General features: G+C 38.5%; 1 protein-coding gene across 1 annotated transcript in view; it reads right to left on the minus strand.

Moving 5' to 3' along the window:
- The window catches only part of nfat5b (nuclear factor of activated T cells 5b), a 32004-nt gene extending 17875 nt beyond the window's left edge, over nt 1–14129 (minus strand). The window contains 1 exon segment of the mRNA XM_054612638.1: nt 13929–14129. Within this exon segment, the coding sequence (XP_054468613.1) occupies nt 13929–14001 (73 nt within the window). The 5' untranslated portion in view covers nt 14002–14129.
- Nucleotides 14130–14665: the final 536 nt, after the last annotated feature.

A 14665-nucleotide genomic window follows, 5' to 3' on the forward strand; every position in this document is an offset into this window, starting at 1 on the left:
ACATCTATGGTGACAATGCTGGATAAGTCAAACCTCATTTCTGATGCTAAACTGGTTCACATCGCTTGTTACTGCAGAACTGTGCGTTGGCTACACATGAAAGAATCATGCTACACTTTTGCTTGTCCTCTCCAAGATGGTGTATTTCAGTGGAGGGGTATTCAGTTGATTGCAATCTGCAACCTCACCACTAGATGCCACTAAATCCTACAAACCAGTCCTTTAAAACGACAATGACCTTAATAGTTCTAAAAAAGAGCTCCACCGATTTAGCATTGCAACTCTGTAAACAATGGACAGAAACAAAATCGATGCAGCAGAAGTAGAGATATTTGGCACTTCTTAGGTCTCAAGTGAACATCCTCGATTCCTTTCCTCACTTGTCCTCGCGTCTTAGTTGTCTCCCACCTGTGATGCGAACAGAGGCTGCGACGAAGAGACATGAGGCATCTGACTTTTATAGATTATGGATGTCCTCGCACAAGATTTGTTGGTTTCTTTGAAGCTAAAATGGCAACTCTGGTCTCTGAGTAGACATTGAGGATGACCGAACCAAATGTAAAAAGAAAGCACAAAACAACGAGACTACTGAGGTAAAAGCAAAGGCTGTGGCAAACTGAATAAACAGCACATCTCATTACAAACAGGCAGCAGGGTTGTACAAAGCCTTTCTCTCTCCTCTCTGTGCCTCTCTCAGGCCCAGCAGGACATGGGGAGGGTAGAAAGCCTTGGGTCAACAGCATGACAACACTTTTACTAGCAGCCTGATTCATCATCCAAATATTATGGTTTGAACTAAGAGCGGCCATTACAGTCGCCTGACTCTCTTCTCTGCCAACTGCCAGCTTTAATTACTTGCAGCTGAGTCCCAGGGTTCGGTGTGTATATCAGATACTTAACCCTCCCATTGTTACCACTCGCTGTGTACAATAGACAAACCTGGGACATACTGAAACCAGCCCATGCCTCTTCATTCCCAAAGCCCTCCAGTCTCCTACAGCTCGCTTTAGAAGAGCAGGGAATGCTGGTTCCCAGAAAGGGAGCTTAAATCTGGACTCAGCAAACTCATATAACTCACACTGAACCACACATACACACAGGACTCTAGTGTGGTTTTGCTGGTTATTTGCTAAGTTCTCCAAACAAAAATCGCATCACATGCATGCACATGCACACAAACGCCCCCCCAGCACCGCCACAAAAACACTTTCTCTGCCCCTGCATTTACACTCTAACTCAACAGTCTTCTTGGGGCTCACTGACTGACTGCACATGCAGCAACATGTGCTCTGAGTGAGCAGCACTTCCAGTAAACAGATTACCAACCGCACAGACAGAAAATATGTACTCTTCTCTCAGAGCAGTGGTCTCGAATCACTGGCTGGCCTGTTCAAAGTGTTTCCACAGTCTCCTGACGTTTTCAAAGACAGAATTTTTATTTTTCTTGTGGTACAAATGCTTCTTCGTAAGCAGACAGAGAGCTATTCTTTATTTACAGGTGACAAAACACTGTTCCTTTCACACAGTAGACGATTTAACAACTAATTGGTCAGCCTTGTTAGCTGGGAACCACGTGATGTTTTGAGTTTAACTTAAGATTGCAGTCATGTTGTGTAGACCACTGACCACTGAGGAAAACCTTTAATTTACTTTCCGTCTGTGATCATCATAATAACAGATTAAAGCCTGACCAAAAACATTTACACTGACAGACACCATGCTCATGTGGTCAGTTTTAATTAGTTCTACCTATGCTATCAATACATTTTGATGACTAACAACTGAGTTGAAAAGTGTTTATCCTCATTAACCATTTCACAAATTGAGTTTACACTAACGTTCAATGTAAACAGAAGGATAAACTAACCACATCCACTTCAAATCCAAGTTTAACGTCAAAAATCTTGCCTAAAGTTAGATATTTTTGGAGCCAGCCAACAGTCAAATATGTTTTGCTCTTTGTACCCTCACCATACCATGTGATATGTTGATATGGTAAGTAGTGCAGGCTATAGGTGAAAAAAGAAAGCACTCACCATGTGAATGGCAGGACTTACACTCCCATTCATTTCCCTCACATTCCTGCTGCTTGCTCTTACTAGCCCTGGCACCTGGGGCGTGGCAGTGTTTTTTTGGCTGAGTGACTGATTTAACCCCCCTTCTGTCCCCCTCCTCCACTCCACCTACCTCTCTCACTCTCCCCGTCTTGTTTACTGTGCTCCCAGACCCCTTTCTGTACTTGCTCAACAGGTTAGTGGCATTGTCTTGTAGAATCCTCTCAGGCAGAAATGAAGCAATAAAATAACCTGCGTATGGGTTAAAAAATTCAGGCTACAGAGGTTCACAATGTTCATTTGTTGAACTTGGTGGGGCTGAACAAAAAGTGATAAGGTCAAGCTCAGTACATTTGGAGATTATTCCAAGAAGCAAAGGAAAAAAAGAAACCGTGAAGGGGCTGGCACCTGCAGCAAACCATGTACAACAACCCTGAAATGTTTACAGCCAAGCCTACATGAAGGCTGCCAGGGACTCCATAGCAACACGGATCAGGGGACAAGTCTTTTGAGCGTTTGAATCTCTCGTGAGATTGTGTGGAAAAAGTTAGAAAGTAAAACAGCGTTATCCAAACTGAGAAAGAGGAACTGGGCAATACAAAGAGGCAGGATATTACATAAACAACATTAAAACAGTTTGGCAAAATCTGAATCATCATCTGTAAAATGTCACCACCACATATTATCTTATTTTACACCATCAACTACTAACAGACAACACACATACCCCAAATAATACTCTTTACAATATGAGAATGCATTCAAGCTTAATTAATAAAAAGCTAATGAAAGAATAAGTGTATTATAGAACACTGAACTATTTTAGATCACTAAAATGGCAAAATATACAATTTCAATATCATTAATAGAGCCCGGCTGATACATTTTTTAATTTAGATTTTTTTTTATTATTCATCTGAAAAATTGCCTTTTGGTCACTTATTCTTAAATGATCAAATTTTACGGAGCCGTATCATACATTTTGTTTACATCAATTTTATGTTTAAAACTAATGTTGGCTGATATATATGATCATATCGTAATATGTGATAGATATCGCCTAGAATTTTAAATACTTACTTACATTGAAGTTTCCTGATCTTAAATGTTGCATTTAGTGACACAAATGTGAGCTTATCTTTGAGCTAATTTGCATATTTACATTACTCATTTCTATGTTATTACTTCCTAACACCACAAATAGTCATCCCCAAAATGCCAGAAATTCAGATCACCATACTCGAATATTGAGGTTAGTTTGGTGAAATTTACAGCATCAATGAAGGTAGACTAAATATTTATTCTCAGTATTACCCAATATAATTCAACAGCAGCACAAACTGCAGCCTCAAAAATAATCACAAATTTGAATCGACCCCTCATCAAAAACTGAACATTAGAATCTTCCCGAAGGTAGGCTTTATATCAGGAGTTATTGCTGGGTGTACTTAATAAACTGGCAACTGAGAGTGACTTAACAAGCTGGACACACTTGGTGAAGAAGTATGCATACTGTAAAAGTGGACTGACAGCATGAATGATGAACATGAATGTTTGCGGAGGCGGGGTGAGCGTACGAGAGTGATGAAATGAAAACATCCCATTGGCGTTACGTCTTCTACTTCAATAACAGGCGGCAGATGGGAAAGGTTGAATACAAGAAAAGCCACAACTCGTGACAACAACTCGTAACAGCAGTGATAAACAGAATGAAATGGGCCAACTGCAGGTATTGTGATGAGATGCAAATGCATGACCTGCCTGTAAGGCTTCCAACGCTGCCTGATTTTGTTATAACACCCAGCAAAACCCCCCAATTTCCTCCCAGCTCTCATTAATTAGTAATATATTGACCTAGACATACTGGATCATTCATTTGCTGTTCCATTAATTAGCTGTGAACTATCTTATAATTATGACTTACTATCTCATAGTTATAAGATACTATCTAATAATCATGCGATAGTAAGTCACAATTATGAGATAGTAAGTCATTTTTTTGAGAAAGTTTCTCATTATTATTTTTGTTCATCATAGTGACGCAAATGGGCTTCCATAGATAACCTAGTCATTATTTAAGTTATCAATGTAGCTTTACATAGCTTTATGCCACATATTCTTTCTGCAGCTTTATTTAGCACATGTGTGAATGCGCTTTAAGTGCTTGATATACATTCTTTAATTCATATAAACTCACAGCATAAAATCAGCCACAAGGGTAACCCAGGTCACCGACTGTAGAGCCTGTCACTAATAAATACCACATGATAACATCAGACATGATGACACAAAGATGTTGAAATAAAAGTCCTACATTTGTTGCTCTGCACATGTGTAACTGGCAGTATCATCATTTCATTTGACGAATTGCATTCGGGAAGGATCATGGGACCGTCATAATCTTGCTAAGATTGTCTGATGATGACGAAACAGACGAGAATTACCACACAGACGGGAATTACCACACACAGGATGTGTGAAATCACAGTTGTACCTGTTGAATAACATGTAGCCACAGTAGTATATTACAGTACAGTATAAAATGATAACAATCACTTTAACCGCACATTTTTGATGTTCGGTTGATTTTCTTTTTAGATAGATATTTGATATAAGCTGCCTTTAAAAAGATGTGCTCATACAGTAGCAGTGGCAGTGAAAAATACGTGTCTGCAGCTTTTAATTAGGTCAACCTCAAATAAAAAGACGAATGTAAACATTTCCCAATAATCTTTCAGTTCTGTTAATTTAAAAAAAAGGCTCATGTGTTTTATTCTTTCTACAGAGTCGTTTGAAAAAGTGAAAGTAATTTGTGTCCCACCAGGCTCAAACATGTAGCTCTCTCAGACAGCCAATCCTAAAGTGGCCATGAACGACGACCAGGCATCAGTTTACATGACTTGCTCTCAACAAACACCCACCACTAACCTGACTTTACAAAACAGACCACTGAGGCTCCTGTGGTTTAAAAACAAAGTTGGTTGTCAGTCGGATTTAACAGCCTCACAGCAGTGCAACAGGATTGATTTATGTTATTTGAAATGAATACAACTGGGAAAAATATAGTAAAGCTCTGGCTCAGCGTAGCCTCTCTCTAAAACACATCTGCCTTTGGCTTTGAGTTTCAAAAGGATTGAACAGACACTGAGTTTAACATGAAAGCGTGACTTCAAAAAGCAGAGGAATTCAAAGTATTTACAGAGGGCAACTCACACACAAACTCACACACATGCATCCGAATAAATACACCCCCCCAAAAAATTGCTTTCTCACGAATGTCCAACTGGTGACGGGAAGTTCCTTAAATGACTAACAGGAGATCACAAACACACACACGCAAACACACACACACACACACACACACACACACACACACACACACACACACACACACACACACACACACACACACACACACACACACACACACACACACACACACACACACACACCCTACAATATAAATCAGCTGTTCACAGATACGTTTGATGTGCCAATACTGGTGTTTCTGTCCATCTCTCAAGAAAACAGTGCTGAGGCAACAGGAAGAGCCTTTAGCAACAACGCACGCAATCAGTCATCGACAGTGTGACATCACCAAACTGCCAAGCTAACCGCATTTTTGGTGGTTTTCATTCCCATTTTATGCAAATCCTTTTGCCCAATCCACATGTGCTAACAAGACACCAGTTAATATTAATACCACTGACCTGGCTCTGACTCTCAATTTTATGTGTTATATCTTGTTTGTTTATTTCGTTTCAAGGCAACCAGCTGAGATTTCGGGAAGGTACTGCTTCAAGCCAAGAAATAGTCCAGCATGACGAAGCCCCCTACGTAGAATATAAAATTGACGATTTTACACGTTGGCTTTTGGGCGTACTGAACAAGCAATACATGTCATGTAAATAAGTGAGTTTAAGACGGGCTGGTATGCTGATTTGGTTATCTTTGGACAGAGCCAGGCTTTGCTTTTTCTGTTTCCAGTCTTTGAGCTAAGCTATGATGTAGCTTTATATTTACTGTGCAGACATGAGAGTGATATGAGTCTTCTCATTGATCTCTTTGCAAGAAAGAGATGAAATAACAATGCTTACGATTTCTGAAGTGTCAGGTATTCACAAACGGAGAACTATAATGGCCAAGTGACTGTCCAAGCTATTACGCAAGAAATACAATTAATAGGGTTGAGCATACGATCGTGATTGCAGTGCATCAACAATCACAGCGAGCATAATTTAAAAATATTCTGTGGCTCTTTATCTGGAAACCTTGCGGACTGATTTCTGATGACAGCTGTTGACTATTGATAACAAAGTGGGAATTAAAAGATAAAAACTGGCATTGGGCCAACATTTAATGTTGACTAGGTCTGTTTGAGTTCTGCGGCACTCAGAAATTCTCAATTGAATAGTAAAGTGTAAGAATGAAGGACTAGAAACATCAACATTTTGTAAACCAACAGTATTTCTGTCCTCATTTAGCAAGTTTTACTTCTTTCAGACTTGCCATTTTCCAGATTTCTGACAATGTGTACCTCAACCTCACCTCCTGGAGCAAGACTGAACCTATGGCTTCAGACATTAATTACTTGAGAAGGTTTGGCATTAAGTCTAAATAAGGATCTGGAATGTCTACTGATTACTCAGGAAAAACCCAGAGCAGACTGGGAGAAATGTGGTCAAGAATTAGTAAATGCTGCTACCACAAAACTGAATGAAGTTGTTGTTCTGGCTTTTGTTAGACAGTATTACTGGAAAAGGTAGCAGAACTCATTTTGGGGTCAGATAGATTTGTATGAGATTCTTGTTACAGTCTTTTGTCTAATCAAGTAAAAATGTAACCATACCGCTCCTGTTGGAAGTACTTTCTATTTCTCAAAACACCACTGCTGGAGTCAAAAAGTCATTTTTAAGAGCTGCTAGCCTACAAGGTGTGCAGTTAAGTTTTTTTGCCTATTATAGCAGGTTGTGGCTTGCTTATGATGACTTATTTAACTCATCAAAAAAAAAACCTTCCTCTCTGCCAAAGTTTGAAGCATGAAGGAGTGGCAAGAGGGAGACAGAGAAAATATTACTGACACAATGTACTGCTGTTATTACAATACAATGATACAATGATTAATACAACGAGAATGTCATTGATAATTAAAATAAACAAAGATGATGCTTTTCCTAGTTACTTTGCCTGTCTTTAATAAGAGCAAGGAATTAAAAATAACATCGGCAGCCAAAATGAAAAAGGGACAAAATGGACGACAAAAAAATACATAAATTTATGTAAAGCTATTAAAGAGAGACCCAGTTAACCTTGACTTGCCTTGACTTGTCCTCAGGCAAGAGATTCCACTGTGTGCGGGGGCGAGAAGCAAACGTGACCTTTGATTTTAAATAACAATGCGGCAGGAAAACTTGACACAAGGTTAAAAGGACCATAACGTATTTAGGAGCTAAGCAGAATGTGATAAAAGTTTATGCAGTTAGCGATCTTGTGACCAGTCGTGTCATGCTGTAGATTTTTACGGTAGGGATTTACCTGTTTCGACAGAGTTTGATTTGAGTTCAACGTGAAAACCAACTTTTAACAACTTTAATAATTAATCCTCATCCAACATACATACATAAGTCTATTTATCTTAATGGTTTCCAAGCTTTATATCATTATAATACTATTATTATACTCGTAACATTCTTGTTTATTTACTCAGTTTTCAAGTTCTTTGATACTGTGATTGGAACAATAGAAGGTTCAGTATTAACAAAGTAAAACAAAAAAACCATTGTGCTCAACAAATAATATTAAAGAAAGCTGGATTTCATGCAAATAAAGTCAGAGTCCAAAATGTTGCAGTAAAATCTATTAGATTGTTCCTAGTAAGTTAAGTAGATAAATTGACACATGAATGAGTTCCACAAAGATTAACCTCTGTCCAGATTAAAGTTTGGTGCTTGGGTTCATGAGACTGTTGGTTAGCGCCCCCTTCAATGACACCTTCATTTTTCTGAACAATACAGTACCATCACCTGACAAATTAACAATAAAACGACAAAGGTGCTACTTCAATTGAAAAGTAATCTGCTACAATAATCTGTCATCCTTTCCTTTAGCCTTGGCCCTACCAGTGATCTCTCTCAGTTTCCAAACCCGTCAGTCTTACTTAAAAAAAGACAGCGAGAGAAAATGACAACAATAGAAGGATGCGAGGGGAAATCGTTCCAGCACTGCCAGTCTGCCAAGGAAGCAGCAGATGACTCAGAAAAGAAAAATGAAAACACAGGATATTGAGATACCACAACCATTAGGCCGAAGGATGGATTGTTTGACTACTTTATGTCAAAGGTATTCAGCATTCTTGAAGTTCATGAAATACAGCTCTGTATGAGCCTCTATGAGGAGACCTTGTGATATGACAGGTATGATAAAAGTCAACAAAGACAGTCTCATCCGCGGCTCATGTGGCAGTGTCTCAAAACATCCATGGCTTGACATTTTTCATTCCTCCTATTGGGGTAGTAGGACAAAGATTAACTGGTCAGCTGGGGTATCGAACATATTGACATGCAGACCTGAGTCCTGTAGCAATAGACCAAGGCGCTACTCAACGGTATTATCTGTGCTGCTTATACCAATTGGCATATTAGACCTAATTCAAATTCAAGACTGTTGCATTAAATGTTGGGTTGCCAACTGTAATTTGATCAGCAGAATCAAATGGCGCAAAAAAAAGACAACATAGCAAGATGATACATGAGCTAACTCCTGTCAGCCGTTAACAGCATAATTCACATTTCTAACAACACGACATGTCAACTGCTGCAGAAGGAAGGGGATAATGAGAGAGGGGAGAGTCACTCAACTCAAATCACTATCTCTTTTGGTTTCAAAGATTATTTACCTCATAGACGCTGATTCCTATTCGCAGGTAGGCAGATGTGGCCTCATGCATGTGCATATAGGATTTAATATAGACAATTTATTGGTTTCATATAAAGTGTTATAATAAATGACAGATCAACAGGTCAAACATGAGGTGCCCCCTTTCCCTCTTTTGGTGCCAGTAAATACCCTGGCAGTGTATAACACAGTATGTACAGCCTATTTATGAGCTCCTGACTATTTAACTACTGCTTTTCATCTGCCAATGGAAAGCCTCCCATCAGCCAAAATCCACCACACTAAATAATTAATGTCTTAGTTCAGAATCATCTTGCTATGGAGAGAAACACAAGGGGTGGATGTTAGATCTCACAGGTGCTTTTGGCTTTTCGCAGAAGAATGTGAGAAAACCTCCATGCGATGATTGGAGGTAAAAGCATCAAGCATCATGGTCTCCTGCACTCGACCTTCCAAATAGGAAGTCATTGTGTCAACACCAAACCAGCAAAATCTGAAAAAGCGTCTTTTCTGCTTTATTTTGGCCTATAAGGACAAACGCCATCTCCAGATTTACTAATAGAAATACTATACTAAACTATAAATTACTTCTACTGTCGGTGAAACTGCAGTTGAATCGCTGAAACGCTTCCATCCAGCTTGACACACAGAAATGAAACAGAAACCGTAATCTCTGCAAAATATACCACATCTTGTTCCACTTTGTGGATTTTCAAAGTAATACCTCTTAACAGCCGAAAAGTGTTGTGGCTGCTTCAGGGAAAGCAAATATCTGCTTCCATTTCATGAGCATTACTGACCGGGGTTTGCTGATAACTTAAAGATCATAAAAAGTGTGCTATATAGCACATACTGTACAAAATTGCTTAAAACATCCACAAATGACCTATAATGCAACCCAAATAGCAGTATGAGTATGACTAATGAGTAAAGTAAGTCAAAGATATCAAGTGACAGAAATATAGCATTAAAATTAAGATTCATGGAGATACTATTCTTTTTTTTCTGATAATTTGAGGATGTTTTATAATATTATCGAAGAATAACACACAGATTACAAAAAATGTCGACATAAGCTTTTGTGTGGAGGACAAAATATTTATGAAGTGTAAAGATTGTAGAAAAAGAAATTGGAGCAAAAACAACCCTTGAAACGCAATTAATTGTTTAAGGCCGCAACACTGACGAGGAAAGAAATCACATACAATTGACACTTCATTATAAAGATAAGAGCTACAGCTTCAACAGGTTGAACTACTCATATATTGATTTTTTGCCAAAACAAAGTCAGAAGTGTGCAGTAAATACCAGCGGAGGTGATATTTGACCTGGCCCTGATTAGTCTTTTACTGAGGTTTGGTTAGTGTTAATGATTAAACAAACAGATTTAAAAGAAGTTAAGGAGGTATGAGTAATTTGGATCACTGCTTTTGTTTTTGTCAAGACACAAAGTGTCACACACACACAATAAATCTATCAGCACTTAACCCTTACACTGAACATGTGAGAAATGTATATCCAGTATCATTAATCAGGGTTTACGTTTAACTCATTAATAGAAAAATCAAACAAAAAAATCCTCTTTTGCCACTTGTTCACAAACATCTTATTGTAGGATTCAACTTAAAAGACATTAAATCAATATTACATCATTATGCGTTAGAGGAGTTTGCTTTTCTTCACATTTTAACGGTCATGCTGTCAATACTTTGGTAATATATTATACATTTATTAACTGTTCCATGATTGTGTGAGTTTTAAATGGATGTTGAAAGGGCACATGTAGTAAGGAAGAACAGTTATGCTTAAAACGGCTTAATACCTGTCTGTAAATTAGAAAGGATCTGCTAAGTGTTTCTAGTTTTTTTACTGCTTTAGTGCTTTTTGTATCCACAATGAAACAATCATCTAGCTCTTCTTAGATTAGTCAAGAAGTACAGCTCCAGAAGTCCTAAAAAGGTTTCTCAGTCTACACTCAGCATCTCACCAGTTTGAACAATATAGTTCCAAGACCTCACTGAGGCGTTGTCGACAGAGGGTCCTGATGACGAACAAAACCAGAAAAGTGCAGCATTCAAAGATGACCCAGGATCCTAAGGGCCAGAACTTAAGGCCCAAGGTGAAAATCAAGGACCCAAGAAGCAGTGAGGTACTATTACCCAGTATCTATATTCACATTAGTAGAGTCTTGGACAGATAGTATCTAACCAATTTGACCCATTTGTTTGGTACTTATATTGGTGTCTCATTGAGGGTTTGGTTGGTTGAGCGTGCATAATGCAAATTAACGTAAACGTCAAGCATGATCATGTGCTTGCTTCCTTTATGTCACCAGGCAAACGACCGAGCAAAGCTGTATAAACTAAACTGACTGTCTGAAGTATGAAGTATGTAGAACAGATCGGGTTTGATGTTAAACATGTGAAGACACCATAAAGAACGCTCTGACTACAAAACACTGAGCCTCATGATACTTTCAATGCTCTCTATGCTTCACAACACTACTGAGTAGTAATGAGTTAATTATGTCGGTATTCAAAACAGTAAGAGAAAATCTATCTTTGTTTTCTGCTTTAAAGTGAGATTTTAGTTCAGAGTCAATCTGTTGGTGTGTTTATGACAGAACAGAAACTCCCTAAACCTATTTGCAACAGCACATTTATGAACTCTGAATACACTTTTCCTTACTTTTCAGATGTTTTCCCCCCTACGGTATTTTTCTTTCATCATCAGATATCAACAAGCTTTCAAGGCAATCAAGTCATTTTAAGCGCATGCCGCTAAGTTTGCTTAACACAGCAGAGTCAATATTAATAGAGTGCTATTTAAGCCCAGGTTTACACACAGGGCAGCCAGAGGGTTAATGATTGACCAGGCTTTGGTGGGTGTCAATATGAAAAAAATAAAAAATAAACTATGTCGAGATCTGTGGTCTTACAATTGTTAACCGAGCTCGATAGAACTTACGGGAAAAGCCATAACATTCCTCACCTTTGATGTGAATCTCATGGGAAGACATTTTATGACGTCTATTAACCCGCTGTCCCTTACCAACCACGAAAGGTGGTATGACTAGCGTTCCTATTCTGAGTGCCTTTGTTACAGCTTTTCCTTTGTATTCCCTGAACTCCTCGCATGCTGAAAACATGTATTCCTCATTGTGTATTAGCTGTTCTGGGAAGCCATTCTTAAAAACAGCCTTATTGATAAAAAAAAACAATCAATTCACTCTTTATTATCTCCATAATAGAGGATAATTATTTGTATCCAGGTGTGGGGTATGACTTGTCAATACTGAGCATGTGATGAATTAAAGGGTGATTGGGATTTTTTTCTTTTTGACCAAAAGGGCAATCCCACAGATAAACTTGGGGGAAAGTTAGCCATGTCGGCAAGATGCAAAACTAACTTTAAATCTCACACACAGCAGAGTTGAGAGTGCTGACACAAATACACACTAGTGTGATTAGTAAGTAAACAAGGTAGGTAGGCTAAAGAACAAGTTACTATTGGTTCAGATCTCAAAGGAATTTCAGCTGATTTATGTGGTGCACATGAAATGATTAAAGCCAACAGTGTAACAGGCTTTCTGATGAGTCACAAATAACACCGAATACATCAATAGTTATGTGAGTCACAGATATATTGGCATCGACAGATATATCAGTCAATGAATAACAATAAAATGCAGTATATAAAATATATTTTTGCAGGTATGTAGAAAAACTGTCAAGTTAAGCTCATTTCTCATCTGTAATACATGTACAGGATCTTGGTCACAAATCTTATGTAACTTTATTGAAGGTATACTGTACATGTTTTTCCTTAAAAAACGATGCATAAACTCACACAAAAGTAATTCCTCTTGATCATCAATCATGGCATACTTAAAGTGTGGGGCGGAGTCTGAACTTATCTCTGCCTGTATTTTATAAATATTTTTGCTGGTATGTAGCCCCTTCGCATGGTTTAGGAAGCTAAACCCAAAAATGCAAATATAGCAGGCCAAAACGTCAAAAGTATTTGATGCTGCCGGTGGTACACTGGGCTGTGTCCTAGAAACCGCGGTTAGGGGCCATGCAGCGGGGCTAGGAGGGGGCCAACTTTGAATGTTGTGTTTACAAACAGTAAGCAACAACTCCTGCATAGTATTTATTTATGGGCTCATTTTAACATGTTTGTTTATGTTTATAAGTTTTTCTTTAAAGAAAAACAAAAAAACATATATCGCTTCAAAACTAGCACTTTGTCATGATGTGTTTACTGACTAAAAAGCTAGACATTGTGAGCTAATATCTGCATCTAACAAAAAAAAGTTTTAAAAAACACATTTGTTTCCACTTTTTTCCCACATAAGCTTCTGAGTGGACATTATTAAGCAGATTAACTCTTGTATATCATTCAAAATTTTCTGTGAAAAAAGCAAGCTACAATACACACAATTATTCAATACTTTTGAAAACACTGTTTATGTTAATAGCCCCCACTAGAGGCGGTGTAGAGCATGTGTGGTGCCCTGGGGGTGGGGGCATGGGTGGCCTTTTCCAACAAACCAGAGGAAATAGACAGCACTGCTTTTTTGAGCTGGCAAGGGGGAAAGTAAACTGGTCTGACCGGTGCGCATGCAGCTGCTGAGGGTTTCCGTTTGAAAGAAAGGAAGAAAAAAAAAAAAAAAGAAAACACAGTGCTTCACCTTGCACCAAGAAACCAAACCAAGAGAACAAGGTGAAGGACACCATGGGCATCTTTATACAGAGACATTACAAACTGAACTGTGATATCAGCACACTTTGGGGCAGAAGTCAGTCTAAAGATGAATGACACCACATGTACAGTACTGAGGTGGTGAATTACACACACGCATTCATAAACTACGACTCAAGTATAAACAATAAGAGCGACAACACATCAGAGAGTAGTAATAATAATAATAATAATAATAATAATAATAATAATAATAATAATAGGAGCCGGGGTTACCTTTAGAGTAGAAGGATCTGGGATAATTCAGGTCGAGGTCCCCGCTGAAAAGGGAGATAAAGTCAGAGGGCATCGCAATCCCTCAGAGTGAGGAAACCGGACACCCTCAAGCGATATTATTTTCTCTCTGAATGTCAGAAAAACCCTTCAGTCTAGTGTTGGGACAACTGAGTTGACCCTGTCGTTGTGGCTGGTGAACCGTCTCTGCTGTCACTTGGCTTGCGAGTCCCCCTCAGTCCGCCTACGACTCATGTTGTTGTCAGCAGACTACCCGAGCAGCAGTGAGAGCCACGCCCACACATGTGACGCAGGACGTAAAAACGACGTCGGGATTATTTATGCGTAATGAGAACTCCATGGTTTGGTTCGAATCCATTCAAATGTTGTCCAGGTCTGTGACGCACATTACACACAATATTAATACTTGCATATTGCACCAATATTTTCATAGCAGGCATTTTCAAAATTTTGAATATTATGTATTGGTATTGTGCATGATGACACACTAAATGTAATGGGACCATAATTATTATTATTAATTATACGTGTTTACCCTGTGATGACATGTCAAAATGGCTGATGGAGTACACCCTATGTCATCTTTTTTCAGTTGTATTGTTTTTTTTTATTATTATTATTTATCTAAATTATAATTACTGTGAGTGCTAAATTACATTACAGTCATTTAGCAGACGCTTTTATCCAAAGCGACTTACAATAAGTGTATTCAACATAGG

The sequence above is a fragment of the Anoplopoma fimbria genome, chromosome 2 (genome assembly GCF_027596085.1).
Source record: "Anoplopoma fimbria isolate UVic2021 breed Golden Eagle Sablefish chromosome 2, Afim_UVic_2022, whole genome shotgun sequence".
Taxonomy (NCBI): domain Eukaryota; kingdom Metazoa; phylum Chordata; class Actinopteri; order Perciformes; family Anoplopomatidae; genus Anoplopoma; species Anoplopoma fimbria.